General features: G+C 46.4%; 1 protein-coding gene across 3 annotated transcripts in view; it reads left to right on the top strand.

The window, feature by feature from the left end:
- Positions 1–18507, top strand: part of CBFB (core-binding factor subunit beta) — a 49067-nt gene that overhangs the window by 12159 nt on the left and 18401 nt on the right. For 2 of the 3 annotated variants that reach the window (XM_054389729.1, XM_054389728.1), the window contains one exon: positions 13642–13758. The exons of the other annotated variant lie outside the window; for it this stretch is intronic. In XM_054389729.1, the coding sequence (XP_054245704.1) occupies positions 13642–13758 (117 nt within the window). The remainder of the gene's footprint in view (positions 1–13641; positions 13759–18507) is intronic. 3 annotated transcript variants of the gene reach the window in all.

Here is an 18507-nt window from a genome sequence, read left to right as displayed (position 1 = left end):
CACTTACTAAGTGGAGTTGTTAACATCAGGCTTCTCTCCTCTTCTGAATGAATGAGAAAAGTAAGAGCATTGCTGGGGAGGATGTCTGCTGCTTTGTGAAAATCACTTCATACTTCCTACTACAGAAAAGAAACGTTCAATAGGATGATGAAGCATTTGCTACAAGGAACTGTCATTCTTCTGGAAGTTACTGAAATGCTTCTCCAAGCTTTATTGTCCAAAGCTCCAGTAACAAAATGAGCTAATTAGTTTGCATAATTGCATATTTGGTGCTTTAACAAGTTGGCCTGGTGAAATATGTGCTGGGACAACAATATGGGGGGGGAGTGGGGGAAAGAGGGCTCTTGCACAAGACTGCTGTTCCAAGAGGATGAGTGCTAATGAAAGGATCATTTTTGGGGGGGAAGAGCTGATGCTGCAGATGTTTTGTCTGAGCAGAAAGTCTGTGTTTTCTGTTGCAGTAATATCTAGACTTGTATATGAAATCCAGATTGTAGCTACTTGAGGAGTTTGTGAAGAACTTCTGCCTTCTTTCTGTCTCCTAAGATATTTTGCTTAGTTCACAGAATTGTCAGGGTTGGAAAGGACCTCAAGGCTCACAGGATGTTAGGGGTTGGAAGGGACCTCCAGAGATCATTGAGTCCACCCCCCTACCAGAGCAGGATCATAGAATCCAGCACAGGTCACACAGGAACACATCCAGATGGGGCTTGAAAGTCTCCAGAGGAGGAAACTCCACAACCTCTCTGGGCAGCCTGTTCCAGTGCTCTGTGACCCTCACATTGATGAAGTTCCTCCTCATGTTGAGGTGGAACCTCCTGTGCTGGACTTTATAACCGTTGCCCCTTGTTCTGTCACAGAGTGCAACAGAGCAGAGCCTGTCCCCTCCCTCTTGACCCCCAGCCCTCAGCTTCTCTTTCCAGACTAAACAGCCCCAGGTCTCTCAGCCTCTCCTTATAGGGCAGTGCTCCAATCCCTTAATCATCTTTGTAGCCTTCCATTGGACTCTCTCAAGTAGATCTCTGTCCTTCTTGAACTGGGAAACCCAAAACTGGATGCAGTATTCCAGGATCGTCATTTAGTTCCAACCGTCCTGCCATGGGCCTGGACACTTCCCACTAGATCAGGTTGCCCAGAGCCACATCCATCCTGGCCTTAAAAACTTCCAGGGAGCAGGCAGCAACTCTATTGTGGGACTTCAGGGTATGCAATTCATTTTATCTGTTCATCTCAGTGTAAACAGAGCAGAAAAGCCACAGAAGGTGGCATGCAAGGCATTGGAACAGCCTGCCCAGGGAGGTGGTGGAGTCACCATCCCTGGAGGTGTTCACAAAACAAGTAAATGTGGCACTTTGGGACGTGGTCTAGTGGTCATGGAGATGTTGGGTAGAAGGTTGGACTTGATGATCTTCAAGATCTTATCCAACCTTAACGATTTTGTGATTCTGTGACAGAAGGAGTTCTTAAACCTGGCATAAGTTTTGCAGTAAGGGTCATTAAGCTTTTAATTTTCTATTGAAATCCACTGGCTGAGGACAAAATGTTGTCTGCCACATATTTCAGCTACTTTTAGGCCTGAAATCTAGGGCAGAAAACAGCTCTGGAACACTTGATGGGAGGTTTTATGTCCTGATGAAATCTCTCTTGATGGCAGTTGAGGAGCAGCCAGCATTGTCTGACAAAACAGGTCCAAGGTGACCAGAAATTTTTAGCTTCTTTTCAGCCAAAAGTACCAAATTAGATTAAAACAAGGGAGGAGCAAACATTCTTCAGCAGGGGCACTACTGGATTTTTTGGGGGTTTATTTGTGGAAAACTATTAGAAGCCTAAAAATGCTGAAGAATAGGAGAACTAAGGCAGGAAGACATCTAGACAAAGTAAAACAGCTCTAGTAGAGTGTTTTTTCTCATGCTGCTGAAGAGTCTTTGGGGATTCCTTTCTGAAGCTTGAGGATTTATTTTATTTTTAATATATTAAGGGCAAGCATTTTCACATGGGTAGAAGAGCAGTGGGCAACCATCTTGTGTCCAGATGTCTCCAGAAGTAGGAGAATCAAGAGTATAGCACCCTGCAAAGGGATAGCACAGCCTGGGAGCCTGATGGGTTTTCACTGCAGGAAACTCTCAGGGTTTTAGTTACAGCAGAGCAAAAAGATTCATAGATTGACAGAATGGTTTAGGTTGGAAGGGACCTAAAAGATTACCTAGTTCCAAACCTCTGCCATGGGCAGGGACACCTTCCACTAGCCCAGGTTGCTCAAGGCTTTATCCAGCCTGGCTTTGAACACCTCCAAGGAGGGGGCAACCACAGCCTCCCTGGGCAACCTGTGCCAGTGTCTCCTCACCCTCGCTGTCAAGAATTTCTTCCTAATCTCTAGTCTTAACCTCCCTTCTTCCAGCTCAAAGTCTTTGGCCCTTCTGTCACTCGAAGCCCTTGTCAAAAGTCCCTTCCCAGCTTTCCTGTAGCCTGCTTCAGGTATTGGAAGGCTGCTCTAATGTCTCTCTGGAGCATTCTCTTCTCCAGGCTGAACAGACCCAGATCTCTTAGCCTGTCCCCACATGGGAGCTTCTCCCACCCTCTGATCATCTTTGTGGCCTCCTCTGGACCCACTCCAGTTGTTCGATGTCCCTCTTATGTTGGGGGCCCCAGGACTGGATGCGGTGCTCCAGGTGGGGTCCCAGCAGAGCAGAGCAGAGGGGCAGAATCCCCTCCCCGTCCTGCTGCTCTCACTGCTTTGCACGCAGCTGCCTTTTGGGTTGCCAGCAGCCCTTGCTGGCTCGTGGTGAGTTTTGGCTTCAGCTGACACCCCTGAGATGTTACTAATGACTTCAGAAGGTCTTACAATATGAAACATGAAGGGTGGTGCTTTCCTGACAGAGCTTCAGAGGAGTAAGAATAAGCTTTATTCTTGCTGCCTAGAACTACAGCTTATGTCAGCTAGAGACTTTTGGAACTTCCAAGAAAATGAATCAGTAGCTAATTTATAGGGAATGGAAGCCCATTCCCCTCTCCCATGAATCATACAGTGCTTATATAATTCACTGTTTTTATGACTGTGCTGACTTCTTCTCAGGGTTTTGCTCTTTGGAGAACTTGGTATTAAACATAACTCTGAAAGTGCTCATTACTCTGTTTAAGAAAAACTCCCAGCCATTACTAATGATGTTTCTCTGCAGAAGCTGATATTTTTCTGCAGAATAATTATGACACTGTGAAATTTTACTGGATGATGAAATCTCTGTAGTTGTTATGGTATACAAAACCTTACGGATTTTCATTTATTTTAAAGCTTTATACAGCCCTGCTCCCTGAATAAATGTTCATGCAGGCTTCCCATGCTTGACTCCAGCTTAAGGGAAGGGTGAAGCTGTTGAAGTGCACAGAAGCATGGAATCATAGAATGGTTTGGGTTGGAAGGGACCTCCAAAGGTCATCCAGTCCAACCCCCCTGCAATCAGCAGAGGCATCCTCTGCTAGATCAGGTTGCTCAAAGCCTTGTCAGGCCTGACCTTGAATATCCCCAGGGATGGAGCCTCAACTACCTCCCTGGGCAACCTGTTGCAGTCTTCCCACCACCCTCATGGTGCAGAACTTGTTCCTAACATCCAATCTAAATCTGTTCTCTAATTTCAGACCATTGCCACTTGTGCTGTCACTGCAGGCCTTTGCAAGCAGTCCCTCTGCAGCCTTCTTGTAGCCCCTTCAGGTACTGGCAGGCTGTTGTTAGGTCTCCCTGGAGCCTTCTGTTCTCCAGCCTGAACACCCCCAGCTCCCTCAGCCTGTCCTTGTAGCAGAGGTGCTCCAGCCCCCTGATCAATTTCATGACCTTCAGTCTGGTCCATGTCTCTCTTGTATTGAAGGCTGGACACAGCTCTTTAGGTGAGGTATCACTCAGTGATCTTGGGGCTTTTCCAACTGGACCATCTCTTTGATCCTCTGGATGTTTTTACTACCTGTTGCAAAAATGGTTTGTGTTCCACCTGAGTTTTACCTCGATGGGCAGTTTGCAAAACTTCAGTGACCTTAGTGATAAAACCAGGTGCCTTAGACAGCCATACTTCAGACCTGGCCAGAGAACAGAACACCAGGCCATCAGGTTTTGCTATGAAGCTGAAAACTATAGCAAGTATTTCTTGAGATGTCTTTCCAGTTGTGACCTGGAGCACATTCTTTCCTCAGGGAATACACTACGGGAATGCTATCACTTGTTATCAAACACCTGCTTTAATTAGAGAGCTAAAACACATTTTTCTGTGGTTGGTGTTCTTGACTGCAACTTACTGCTGAAGAGTTTTGAGATGATCTTTTTTTTTTTTTTTTTTCCCCTTGGCTGTGAAATGCCTCAAGGTAATATTTCAAGCTGCATCTTGCATCACCTTTGACATTTGCATGTATATACAGGCACGTATACATGTGTAGATTTCCATGGAGAGAGGGAAATGCATCTAAGAGACTAAAACTTAGATTTAATGGACCTATTCTTCTGCCTCCTGAGTCTGGCAGGTACAGTATTTTCCTAAAAAGTTGCCAAGGGAGGTGGTAGAAGCCCCATCCCTGGAGGTTTTTAAGGCCAGGGTAGATATGGCTCTGAGGAACCTGATCTAGTGTGAGGTGTCCCTGCCTGTGGCAGGGGGGTTGGAACTGGCTGAGCTTTGAGGTCCCTTCCACCCCTGACTGTTCTGTGATGAGAGTCAGACTAAATTAAAAAGCTTTTTGAGAAATTAAATCATAGTTACAACTTGATGAATTGACTTGAGGCAAAAGCAGACTCAACTAGGGATGTATTGCTCTAAAAGGGGGGGAAATGCAGGGGTTTCAAATCTTTCACCACCAGTTTGAACCTCTTATGCACCAACAAACCCCTGCAAATAACAGCTGAAATAGCCCTCTGCTCAGCTGCTCTTAGGTATTCATGGAATCATAGAACCATAAAATGGTCTGAGTTGGAAGGGACCTCCAAAGGTCATCCAGTCCAACTCCCTCTGCAGTCAGCAGGGATAGCCTCAACTAGATCAGGTTGCCCAGAGCCCTGTCCAGCCTCACCTTGAATATCTCCAGGGATGGTGTCTGCTATCAGAATTCTCGTACAGGCTGGTAGCAGTTCCTGGGATATTTTTCATTCCAGCAGATCCTTCTGTTCCTCACAGTCAGTAAATTGGGATTTCCACTGCTTTTTGTAGTCTTTAAACCATGGTGGCATGAAAGGCTGCATTTAGAACTTCTGTTTTCTTCTTAACAGCCTAGAGTGAGACTCTCAGCAAACAAACTTGCTTTGTTAATGTTTCTGAATTTGCTGAAGGCATCCACCTTGTCATAGCTGATGGAATAGAGTAACTCTGTTTCATTTGGAGTTTTGAACCTTCTTTCCAGAAATTCTTTTTGTGTTCTGTAAAACAAAAAGCCTGAAAGGTTGGGGGTGGTTTTTTATCTCTTTCTGATCATTTTTGGGGGTGAGTGTTGGGTGTGTGAAGGTGATACTGGGGAAAGAAGAAGACTTGAAAAAGTTGGAGTGGGCTTTTTCCAAAGGATACTTCAGAAGGCCTGATCTTACCAGCCTCATCTCAAATGATTTCCAGAGGCTAAAGTCTCTCCAGCAGGGCCTGTTGTGACAGGACAGTGGGTGATGGGTTTAAACTAAAAGGCAGGTTTGGTCTGGAAGAAGTGTTTGACACTGTGAGGGTGCTGAGACCCTGGCCAAGGTTGCCCAGAGAGCTGGGAGATGCCCAATTCCTGGACCCATTCCATGTCAGGTTGTTTGGAGCTCTGAGCAACCTGCTCTAGTTGCAGACGTCCCTGCTGACTGCAGGGGGGTTTGGATGAGATGAGCTTTAAAGGCCTCTTGCAACCTAAACCATTCTTGGACTATGATTCTAAAACTGCAAGTGAAACACCTGTGTGCAGCCCCGAGGAGGAGGAGCTGGCACCTGTGTGCAGCCCCGAGGAGGAGGAGCTGGCACCTGTGTGCAGCCCCGAGGAGGAGGAGCTGGCACCTGTGTGCAGCCCCGAGGAGGAGGAGCTGGCAGAAGCAGGTCCCAGGCAGAGAAGCGACAGTGCTGGGTGCTGCATGGCCCTCTGTGCCTGCTGAGGTGTCCAGGGGCAGCCCTGTTGCTCTGGCCAGCGTCATCTTGGAGTCCCCCCATGGCAGGTGCATATGAAGCAGCCACAGCCTGTCATTGGTGATGTGGTGCAGTAGTGAGAAAGGTGCCACCCTTGAGAAACTGGAGAGCTGTGTTCATCTTGAAAGCCACAGCCAGGTCATCCCTGTACAACTGTTGAGGAAGGACTCTTTTTTTTTTTTTTTTTTGTCAGGAGGTGTCACTTGCTTTGCCTTCTTGCAGAACAGGGTCAAGTTTAACTTGTCCCAAACCCTCCTTTTCATAGAGTGGCAGCTGTTCAAGATGTAGCCTTCAAAACAATTTAGAAAACATTTCCTCCTTGTGTTTAAAGGAAGAAGAACAATTCCCTTGAAGGCAGGAGACAGAAGGGTTGATCTAAAACTGTCGGGTTTTGGAGCTCTTCTGATTTATAGTGATGTGTCTATTGTTCTGAGATTAAAATCACTACAAAGCCTATTGCACCCATAATGACTTTGTAAATGGGCTGCTTTTCAACTCTCTTTATTTACTGTTTCATTCCCAGTTCAAACTGTGTTACCAAGGGGTTTGTTTCCTAAGCCAGTTTACAGAGCCTGCTGGATGATGCAAGCTCTCCCGGACTTGGTTGGGTTTTGTTAGTTTATTTCAAAAGAGGAGGGATCAGGAGCAAACAGTGTGGTGTGGAGTTGTCAGCTTTTGCTGTAACTTTAATTCTTGTTGCACCGATCAAGGCACTCTTCTGTTTTCTTCCCCAAATAGTTGAGGGCTTTAGGTGTGTAAGTTGTGTTGCAAAGTTTTAGGAAAGCTTTTTTTGTCCTCCTCTTGGTGTTTCAGAAATTCCTGCTTCTTTATCTGCCCCTTTTAGATACCCAGGCTAGCAGCAATTCTCTGGCTATGATCTGGAAGTGAGTTGTTGTATTTTATACCACATCTATGTAAAGAGAGGCCCGCAGAGGCCACGGAGATGCCGAGGGGTCTGCAGCATCTCTGTGAGGAGGAAAAGCTGAGAGACCTGGGGGTGTTGAGCCTGGAGAAGAGCAGCCCCAGAGGGGATCTGCTCAATGCTTGGCAAGAGAATGTGGCCAGGCTCTTGTCGGTGGTGTCCAGCGACAGGACAAGGGGCAGCAGGGACAAACTGGAACCCAGGAGGTTCCATCTGACCAGGAGGAGAAACTTCCTTGGTGTGAGGGTGCTGGAGCCCTGGAGCAGGCTGCCCAGAGAGGTTGTGGAGTCTCCTTCTCCAGAGAGCTTCCAGCCCCCCCCAGGTGTTGTGATCCTGGGCAAGCTGCTGTGGGTGCTGCTGCTTTTGGCAGGGGTTTTGGACTGGATGATCTGCACGTGTCCCTTCCATCTCCCACCATGCTGGGATTCTGTGGTTTGAGGAGGGAGGGAGGGAATGACTCCACACTGCAGAGGAGCTGTGCCAGATTTGTGTGGCAAGCCCATCACACTGTGTGTGTGAGGATGTGTGGATGTGCATGAAGAGCAATCTGAAAGGAGGAGACAGAGGAATGCAGAGGTTTCTATTTGAACACCTTGAACAAGTAGTTCCCTTTTGCTTGGCTGCACACAGAGCATGTTGAGAGAAGATGAAATGATGAAGTTAGCCTTAACTGATTTAATATCTTTCTTGCTTGGAGCAAATGCTTAATGGTCAGCATTTCGTACGTGAAGTCTCCAGGGAGGCTGCTGCTTCAGTGTTTAAAAGTGGAGGATGATTCAGAAGGTGGGATCAAAACTGGGACAGACAGACTTGGCTCAGCCAAGAGAGAGGCAGCTTGTGTGAGCAGTTGTGAATGGGCAGATGTGTGTGTGATGAGGCAGAGGGTGAGTCAGAACTGAGCCTCTGCTGTAAGAATGTGTTTTGCTCCAGTGTGCTGGGAAAATGAAAACAGAAATGGAGGGGGGAGGGGGACACACACACCACAGCACTTCACTGGGGACTGGTGTTTCCTGGGGGGTTGAAGCTGGTCTCATGGGTGGTGGTGGTGGCTGTTGTGAGCCTGCTGATTCATTAGTCAGTGGGTGGTGAGAACTGTGTGCAGTCTCTGGGGGAGGAAATGGCTTGGGTTGCTTTATGGAGAAGGAACATTTTCTCTTAACTGCAGGATGTGTGGATGGAGCATACAGATAGTGTATCTGTGGCACATCAGTTAAATACCCCTGGTACTGTGAGATAAAGATTTACTAGAGGACTAGAATAGGATGTGAAACTGAAGTTTGGGGTCCTGGGCTCAAGTGAAGCAGCGTTTGTGTGTGTGTTCTTTTTTTAAACTCATTGAGAACTGCACTCTGTCTGCTTCACTTCTTAAAAAACAAACTGGATTTGAAAAATACAAATGGTGTTCCAGGAGCCACCTCCCTGCCTATTTTTAACAACAAAGCCAGTTCCCAGTTGGTTGGGGTAGAGCAGAGGGTTGCTCATTCAAATGCAGGTGAAAAGAAATAAGAGATTAGTTGAAAGAGGACGCAAAGGAAGGTGAGATAGCCTGTGTGGCACAGAGAGAGGCCAACTTGAGGGCTGAGAAAGCACAAACACAGCTCAACAACTTAGGGCTGAATATATTGATGCAGCACCACCTGTGTGTTTGTGGAGCTGCTGAGCCTCCATCCAGACAATCTGCCAGCATATAGGAGTTTACTCTTGGTGGTTGTTCAGTCACCAAGCAGAACATTTGTTCTAACTCTAAAAGCCTGTTTCAGATGTAAAAGCAACATATCTGCTGCTCTCATTTAAAAGGTTCTAATGCTGCTTTGATTTGTAGTAGGAGGTGGAAATGAGAGATGCAGTATGAGGTGAAATTAAACTTCTGTGTAACAACCATCTCAGCAAAATTTCAGCTGGTTTAAGTTAGGGAAAATTGCCGATTTCAGTATGTGACAGTCTCAGAATCTGACAAACTGATCAGCTTAGGCTGTGCCTGTGTGTGTGGAAAATGAAGGACAGCTTCTCTCCTTCAGCATGTGTATGATAATGCTCAGCCTTCTGCTGTCACTGTCAGAACAGCTGCACCTCCTTTGGTTTGGGGGGGGAGGTGTACTCTGAAAGGAGGCAGCTGTATAATTCAACTTGTCCTCTTGAAATGTTCCTCTAAAGTAGCATTAGGTTTGTCCACTGAAGATAAAGTTGGTGATTGCCTGACTTCCACCCCTCCTCCTTCCTGCTGCTCTCCAGAGCTTTTCATCCCAGTGTCTATCCAAGTGTTTCATCCAAGACTGACATAGAATCATAGACTGGTTTTGGTTTGAGCAACCTGGTCTAGTGGGAGGTGTCCCTGCCCCCATAGGAGGTGTCCCTGCCCCCATGGCAGGGGGGTTGGAGCTAGATGATTTCTAAGGTCCCTTCCAACCCAAACCATTCTATGGTTCTCTGGGTTGGAAGGGAACTTAAAGATCATGAAATTCCAACCCCTGTGCCATGGGCAGGGACACCTCCTACTAGATCAGGTTGCTCAGGGCCTCATCCAAACTGACCTTGGACACTTCCAGGCTTGTAGCCTCCACAGCTTCTCTGGGCAGTTTGTTCCAGTGCCTCATCAGCCTCCTGGGGAAGAACTTCTTAACGTCTAATCTAAATCCAGCTTCTTCCAGACACTATGATGAAAAGCACCTGGAGGTGTGGGGCAGGTTTGTAAACTGATACAAGTGCAGTCAGCCTGGGGTTAGCAACCAAACCTTGAAAGAGTTACTCTAACAAAGACTTCCTTTTATCCACTTTCAATCAGTAATACTGAGGACTAAAGGTGGAAGCTATATGAGGCTTGGACTCGATCTTAGAGGTCTTTTCCACCTGAAAGACTTTTGCCTTTGCTACTGTGACTATCTTAAGGCAGCTTTGAGAGCAGAGGATTCTGATAGTTTTAAAAAGCTGACTTGGTGCTGGGTGCTGAGGTGCCATAACAGGTGATGTGCTCCCAGAGCAGAGCAGTAACTTACTAATCGTTCTGTTAGGTTCGGAAACGGCAAGGGACCCAGCGTGGCTTTGTGTGAGAAGAAGGAAATGTGTGGTTAAACGGTTTTGGCTTCACCCTTAGGTGGTTTCCATGCTCCAGAAAGAGGAGAGGAGGGAAAAGGAGTTGAAATCCCTCTCTCTAAAACAATGGGGAAAGCAACAGTGTGCTTGAATGTGTGTTTTAATGAGACAAAAGTTCCTGTGTGAACACGTGTAGTCTTGACAGGGAGTTATCCTGAATTTGAATGACCATAGAGTGACTGCAAAAACTCAGCTCTCTTGCTAAGGGATTCCTCCTTTTAGAGGTGAAAAGTGTTTGCTATCTGATTTCTGGAAAAGCTGCTGAACCCCGTGGGATGAGGTTGAAGGCTGTGATTCAGGAGCTCTTGATCTTGGAAGGGCAGGCTGCAGGCCAGCGGTGTGCGAGCTGCTGTGTCAGCAGCTCAGCTGCTGGGCAGGCTGCTCAGGGCAGATCGTGGGCATCAAGGATCACATCAGCTCTGACAACTTGCTGCCCTTTTCTCCTTTGCCTTCTGAAGACTTTCAAAGTTTCCAGCACTACTCAGGCTTACAGCTGATGTGCAAGGTGGGTGTTTGAGGTCCTGAGCCCTCAGCAGCTGCATCTGAGCTACAGCTGCTGAAAGGAGGCAGGTAGAGGCATTCCAAACAAAGTATACTGTCCTGCTGGGCAGCTTCAGAAGCTACATTTTGTCATCTTTGGGAAGTCCTCTGTAACTTTTGAGGTCCCAGGCTTTTGTTGTGGGCCAGAAGGATAGGAGAGGCTAGGTGAAAGGAAAACCTGAAGATGACCAAAATGATGGAATGGTTTGGGTTGGAAGGGACCTTCAGGATCATCCAGTTCCAACCCCCTGCCTTGGGCAGGGACACTTCCCACTAGACCAGGTTGCTCAAGGACCCATCCAGCCTGGCTTTGAATACTTCCAGGAGTGGAGCCTTCCATCACAGTGTGGCCAATAGGAGTAGGGCAAGGGTAGTGCCCCTGTATTGGGCCCTGGAGAGGCCACACCCAGAATACTGGGTTCAGCTTTGGACCCCTCAGTCCAAGAAGGACATTGAGGTGCTGGAGCAGGCCCTGACAAAGGGCAACAAAGCTGGGGAAGGGTCTGGAGAACAGGTCTGGTGAGGAGCAGCTGAGGGAACTGGGGGTGTTCAGCCTGGAGAACAGGAGGCTGAAGGGAGACCTCATTGCTCTCTGCAACTCCCTGGAAGGAGGTTGCAATGAGGTTGGGGTTGGTCTCTTCTCTCTAGTCTCAGGTGATAGAAGGGGAGGAAATGGCCTGAAATTGTGCCAGGGGAGGGTTAAGTTGGAGATGAGGAAAAATTTCTTTGCTGTAAGAGTGGTCAGGGATTGGAACGGGCTGCCCAGGGAGGTGGTGGAGTCCCCATGCCTGGAGCTGTTCAGGAAACCTGTGGCCATGGTTTAGTGAACATGGTGGGGTTTGGTTGGTGGTTGGACTCAATGACCTTAGAGGTCTTTTCCAACCCAAACCATTCTGTTACTCTGTGTTATTTGTTCCAGTTCTTCCGCAACACTTCCATCTTGTTCAATGCTTAATTTTACCAGACCAGCCTTTGCATAAGGAGACTTTACCACCCTTCTCTATCTTCTCTATCTCCAGGCCTTTTCTTTTTCTGCTTGGGTGACCTGAGCTGGTAAGCATTAGAACTGAGCAAGCAGGCACAGTTGGGATGCTTTGAAATGCTAACCATCAATTACACTTTGAGGATTTGCCAGAGGATGAATGCAGAACTGTTAGAGGAGTCTCAGTGTGGAAATTCCACATCCTAAGTGGGCTGCTCCTGAAGACTGAAAAGGCTCCACAGGATTTTGAATGTCTTTAAATCTGAAGTGGGCACAGGCGTGCATGCATGATTTGCCTCTCTGGTGATTGAACACAGACCGACTTCTGTTCCAGGAGGGCTTTTGACTTGCCAACTAGACTCAAAATAACTACTGAAGAGTGACTGGATTTTCTTTTTCCTTCTTCTTTTCTTTACTATTTAGGTAATTGTGCTGTGGGGTGGTTTGTTGGGTTTGGGGTTGTTTGTTTTCTTTTAAGGCTGATGTCACCAAACACAGTGTGTCAGAACTCATTAAGCGTCGCATTTGCTTCTTTTTAAATTCCCTGTGTGGAGATGAATCTGTGGCCTTTAGAAGGGGAAGTTCTTCTGCTTGAAATCCCTGTATCATCTGCCATTACCTAGATAGATGTAGGGCCTTCAGCTCATGCATTATTCCTTGCTGCAGCTCCAGGCACTGTGGTGCTGCAGATGGGTTTGATCATCTGCTCTTGCTTCTCTTTGAAAAGTCTTTCCCAAATGCTAGAACAGACACAGGAAGACTTGCTACTTTTCAGCAGGCTGTGGATGGTAGAGTTTATTTTACTAAACTCCAACTAGTTTGCAGATTTCAGGTGCTTGTTCTTTCATAGAATTGTCAGGGTTGGAAGGGGCCTCAAGGGTCATCCAGTTTCAACCCCCCTGCCATGGGCAGGGACACCTCACACTAGATCAGGTTGCTCAGAGCCACATCCAGCCTGGCCTTAAAAACCTCCAGGGATGAGGCTTCCACCACCTCCTTGGGCAACCTCTTCCAGTGTCTCACCACTGTCAGGGGGAAGAGCTTCTTCCTAACATCCAGTCTGAATCTACCCACTTGTAGATTCCCCCTAGTCCTATCACTACTCACACCCTAAAAAATCCCTCCCCAGCTTTCTGGTAGTCCCTTTCAGATATTGGAAGGCCACAGTAAGGTCTCCTTGGAGCCTTCTCTTCTCCAGACTGAAGAGCCCCAACTCTCTCAGTCCATAAGAGAGGTGCTGCAGCCCTCTGCTCATCCTGGTGGCCCTTCTCTGGACACCTTCCAGCATGTCCAGACCTTTCTTGTAACAGAGGCTCCAGAACTGGATGCAGTACTCCAGGTGTGGTCTCAGCAGAGTGGAGTAGAGGGGGAGAATCACCTTCCTGGCCCTGCTGGCCACACTTCTCTTGCTGCAGCCCAGGCTCTGCTTGGCTCTCTGGGCTGCAAGTGCACACTGGTGGCTCCTGTTGAGCTTCTCATCCCCCAGCACCCCCAAGGCCTTTTCTTCAGGGCTGCTCTCAAGCTCTTTGTTGAAAGAGCCCTCTGCTTTGTGGTAAAACACGGTGCTGCCTGGGAGAAGGGAAGCATGTGTCCTCGTTTAACCATTTAAATGTGGTGTAAAGGATCCTCTCTGCCTGGCACCGTGCCACTTTTTGTGACATGAAGGTAAGCTGACAAGACAAACAGTGACTAACTGAAAGCAGTTACAGGATTCTAACCAGATCCTGATGCAGGGCGGTTTATACAACAAGAGCGCAGCTTAAATTTGTTCCATCCAGCACAGTAGGCAAAAGTTGCAGCCCTGGCTTGATTAAAAGGAGTTCTTGGAAAGGAGGCAGGAGAAGCTGTGGAGTCTCATGTTACCAGCTGGTTTGGATGTTCTTCTAAGAATACATCTAGAAGCTTCCTGTGTCAGTATTTTCCGTGGTGCGCTTTCAAACTCATGTGTGGAAGCGCTTTCAAACTCAGAGTGTGCTGTGCTTTGCTTTCAGGTGTACTTGAAGGCACCTATGATTCTCAACGGTGTCTGTGTCATCTGGAAAGGCTGGATAGATCTACAGAGACTGGATGGTATGGGCTGCCTGGAATTTGATGAAGAGAGAGCACAGGTAAGACACTCTGCCCATGTGCCTTGGCCATTTGTCCTCCTGTGAGGATAGGTGCAGTCAGGTAGTGAGCTCATATTCTGGTTTGCTTGTTTTCTGCCTTCCCTTGGAGTGCAAAGCCCCATGAAAACTTCAGAATATAGAAGCTCAGACATATGTGGTTGTAGCTAAAGTAAGTGTTTTAATTAGAGCAGAATACTAGGGGTAGGAATCATCTGCAGTTTACAACTTTGTGGGTGATTTAGCACTCGGGGTGCTACAGAGTGATAAATCTTGAAGTATTTGAGAAGCTGTGGCTGTAGCTTGTAACCATTTCACTGGCAAGTCTGTCCAGCTGCTTAAATTTGGAGTGGTTGGGGTGTTTTAAGCAGCTTTTTGGTTTATTACTTGTGAAGGGAGGATTATTTCTTTTGTTCTCTAATGGTGGTAGACTCTCTTTTAAGGTATGGGAGTTTTTGAGGGCTTACTTCCTATCTACCTACTTCCTACCACCAAAATGACTGTGGAGCAGCTGGATCTTTGGACAGGCACAAGAGGGAAGTAACTCCAGAGGAAATGACTTTTTAAGTGCATCTGATAGAGGAGGTTCACTTACACAGCTGTAGGGTTCCTTATTGTTGTCAGACTTGAGACAGATCTTTGCTTTTGAGACGAAGCTTGGTACCAAAGCTCCTAAAAGCTGCTGCACCAGGTTTCTGTGGGCTTCCACACAGGTCACCTTCCTCTGCAGTGGACAGCAAATGGGGTGCAGGAACATCAGTTAGCAGAGTTCTGCCATCCAGTCCATATTTTGTGGTGAACTCAGCAGCTTGTTTCTGTAGTTTGATAATTTAAGAATGTATAAAAATGCTTTTGAATGTAAGGGTTTGTTAAGCATGCAAAGAGAGGGAGGAAGGTGAGCAATTTCATGCAGCCTGGGGTTTTTGTTTTTTTTTTTTCTTGTTTTCCTCCCCAGGTTCTGTGTTCTCCAACAAATGATTCTTAATAATTTACTCTTCACCTGTGTAGTGATGTTTTCTCCTAGCTTCTCTCTGAAGGCTTCCTTTCACCCAAGACCATCGAGACTCCCCCTGAATTCCCTTTGAACCACTGTTCAGTTTCTCTTAAAGGACAACTCTTTTTCATGTCTCTTTATCTCCTTCCCTTTGTTCCCTTACATTCAGGGACCCAGAGTCATGTAACTTAACTGTTTTGTGTGACACTGGTGATCCCCTCTGTCTGTCCTTGTTACCCTTCACATGTGTCTTACATCTGGGTGTTTTTTTACTAGTCACACAAACTGTTTGGTTTTCCAAATTACCTTTGCTTTCCCTTTGTGCCCTCTGAAGGGTTTGCTCTGGTAGCTGTGCACTGGAACTGATTTACCCAAGGCTGCATTTTTTGTTTCCAGTTTCCCAGCCCTCACTTGCTTGGGGTTTCCCTTTTTTCACAGCCACAGTTGGTGACTACGTCACAAGTAGGAACCCTTTGGTTCCATCTAAATACCAAGAGCACTCTTCTCTCCCAGGCATGCAGAACTGGAGGGCACATTGATGACAAGAGCTGGAAATAAATTTTATATGGAGCTGTGTGCAGTTGCAAGCTTTGTGGTGCCTTTTCTCTCCCTAACTTAAACTGATTTTGCATGTTGAGCTCATTCTATTGTGACTGTGTTCTGGGTTAAAAGAAATTCTTTGTGTTTAAAACAGCCTCTGAACTGGTCACAGCCCCACAGGCTTTCTGCAGGCTGCCTCAAAAGAGAGGATGTGCTGTTCTGAGAGTAGTCCTGCCACCTTTAGTTAATCCATGAGAGAAGCCACAGAACCAAGTTTTGACTTGAACACAGCTGTTTGCTCTGATGTTCTCTACTGCCAGAGCTGGGTGTTGGTGTCTTGAGCCAGCAAAGTCCCTGTCACAGCACTGAGCTCTCTAGCAAGAGAGTAACTCCTTGTAGACTCCACCAGAAGGCCTTTAGGCTACAGGAGCTTACACAGCAAGGTCAAACACAGAACCCTGAGGACTGTACCAAAGAAATCCCAAGATCCTTGATCTGTAAGTGTCAAGTCTGAAGCAGAACACTGTCACCTGGCTTCTGTACTGAGATGAGACAGATTTCAGTGTGCACTCCAGGGTAGTGTCACTGTCTTCCAAAATTGGATAGTTCCTGGCAAAAATGGGCACCCTTCCAAAAAGGAGGGGGATTGGGTGACCTGTGTGTAGAATTTTTCTCTTCTCAATTTCCCCATGAATGTTTTTTCATGCTCTGGGTTTATTTTAGTTTCCCAATGTGTATACACTGTCTGGACTAGACTTAAGAATTCCTTCTTGTTGCCTCCAGAAAGAGTTTGTGCACTGGCATGTGCTTTATTCTTTTGTGTGTGTGTGAGGGGTGGTTGTCTGCTCTGAGGTGTCAGTGCTTGCTTGAGTTTTGAGCACAGGGAGCTGAGCTGGAGGTATTACAAGTGTGGATCTACAGAGATCTGCATGCACTCAGTTGCAGATACTGTGTCATTTGCTTGCAGTTTGTGCTTCTCAGTGATGACAAGGAGGTCATTGGTCATCTCCATTTGCTACAATAGTAGTAGCTGAGAGTTTCCAGTGTCATAATGCACTACACAGACCCAGAGCTGCCCTCTTGTATTTGTTAGTGCTGTAAACATTTGGGCAATCTTTGACATTCTTCAGTTTCCTTCTTCCTGTATCTGTCACTTCTGCTTCCCCTTTTAACCCTGTTTTAATACTGCTGGCAGCAGTTGCCCTAACTGCTGACTTTGATCCCAAAATAACACAGATGTTAGAATGGCTTTAAGTGCCTCATACTTAAACCTTTAAGTGCCTCTGGTACCCACTGTTTTTTGTCATCAGAGGTCCTGTTGGCTTTCACACACCTCTTATTCACACTTTCTGGTAGGCTTGCCCTATGCAAATGCAAACCTCTTGCATTTTCTTGGCTCTTCCCACTTCTTACTAATGCTGGGGTTGGATAAAACCCTTTTTTGCTGCCCTGCTCTTGGAAATTACACTGTCCTTCACCAGCTCAAAAAAATATTTTGGGGAGAAAAATCACCTGCATAACATTAAAATGCTTGGATAGTAACTTTTAGTGTTCTTTAATGGACAGCTTTTCAATGTCTTAATGCTGACCAGTCTCACTTTTTCTTGCTGGAGCCCTGATTCATCTGCCTGCTCAGGCTTCAGAGGACTAACAAAGACACAGCTCTACCCAGGAGCTTGAACATGCTTCCCAATTGGGCCTGAAATTTCCCTGGATTTGATATTTATCTTTAGTGTCATTAAAACACCATTTCTGACTTCATTCTTAGGTCTGGTTGTAAGTGGTTGGTCTCACAAGGTCTTTTCCTACCAAGCTGCTGGGTGTGAGGATTTGTTTATGAGTTGGGGTGTGTTGAAGCCTCTTTCTTTCTTTTTATTTTGTTTTCCTGGGTTGGAATTGTTCTGGTCCCATGTTGATCTGGCTCAATGTTTTGCTGCTTCTTTTTCTTAGTAGCAGCATTTTTATTTGAGTGACACTAAAATGGATAAATGATTTGGGCTCAGCTAAATTCTCCAGGCTGTAATTACCAGATTTGAGTGACATTGGGAAAGCAAAAAAAGTTTATTATATTTCCTGTGGTACAAGTTCCTGGAGTTAACAAAATGTCTCTGGTGTAGCACCAGGAGCAGAGCAGAATATTGGGGTTTGTACTTAAAAAAAAAAAAAAAAATCTGATGCTTTTTCCCCCCCTCCCTTTCTCAGATACTAGTAAATCAGTGTTTCAGGTGTCAGCAAGTGGTTAGTGTGGATGTCAGCACAGTGATTCTTCCACTATGAATTTCTGATTTAGTTTCTTCTGGTTCTGACCATATCTTTAAAATATTCTGCCTGAAGCTGTATATTAATCTTTTTTTTTTTTTTCAGGAACACTTTAAATGATGGTGAAAAGCAAAATATTTTATTTAAAAAAACACCTGCTTTCATTTAGTCTGTAAATGAAAAAAAAAAAAAAAACAAAAAAAAAAACAAAAAAAACCCAAAAAACCAAAAAAAAAAAAAAAAAAAAACAAACCAACCAACCACACCACAAAGGGTGTTGAAGACATACCCCAGAGGCCACATCTGGAGTGTAGTTTCCAGTTCTGGGCTCTACAGTTCAAGGGAACTACTGGAGGGAGTCCAGCAGAGGCTACAAAGATGTTGAGGGGCCTGGAGCATCTCTGTGAGTAGGAAAGGTTGAGAGCCCTGGGGGTGTTGAGCCTGGAGAAGAGGAGTCCCTCTGGATCTGAGCAATGCTCAGCAAGAGCTAAAGGGTGGGGGGCAAGAGGCTGGGGCCAGACTCTTTGTCAGTGGTGGTCAATGAAAGGACAAGGGACAGCAGGCATCAACTGGAACCCAAGAGGCTCCACCTGAACAGGAGGAGAAACTTCTTTGGTGTGAGGGTGCAGGAGCCCTGAAGCAGGCTGCCCAGAGAGGTTGTGGACTCTCCTTCTCTGGAGAGATTCCAACCACTCCTGGCCATTGTGATCCTGGGCAAGCTGCTGTGGGTGCCCTGCTTTAGCAGCAGGGAGTTGGACTGGATGATCTGCAGAGTTCCCATCTCACACTATGCTGGGATTCTGGCATGCATAGCTTTTGTAAATGAGAAAGAAGGCAGCTTTTCTGTAGTCACCTGGGAGCCAAGCTCATCTATTTTATCTCCATCCTTCTGCATTATTAAGACCAAACTTCCTTTCCACTGTCTGACCTTGGCTACCATGCATTGCATGAACGTTAAG

The sequence above is a fragment of the Indicator indicator genome, chromosome 19 (assembly GCF_027791375.1).
Source record: "Indicator indicator isolate 239-I01 chromosome 19, UM_Iind_1.1, whole genome shotgun sequence".
In the NCBI taxonomy this organism is placed as follows: domain Eukaryota; kingdom Metazoa; phylum Chordata; class Aves; order Piciformes; family Indicatoridae; genus Indicator; species Indicator indicator.
This window is presented reverse-complemented; position numbering and strand designations above follow the sequence as displayed.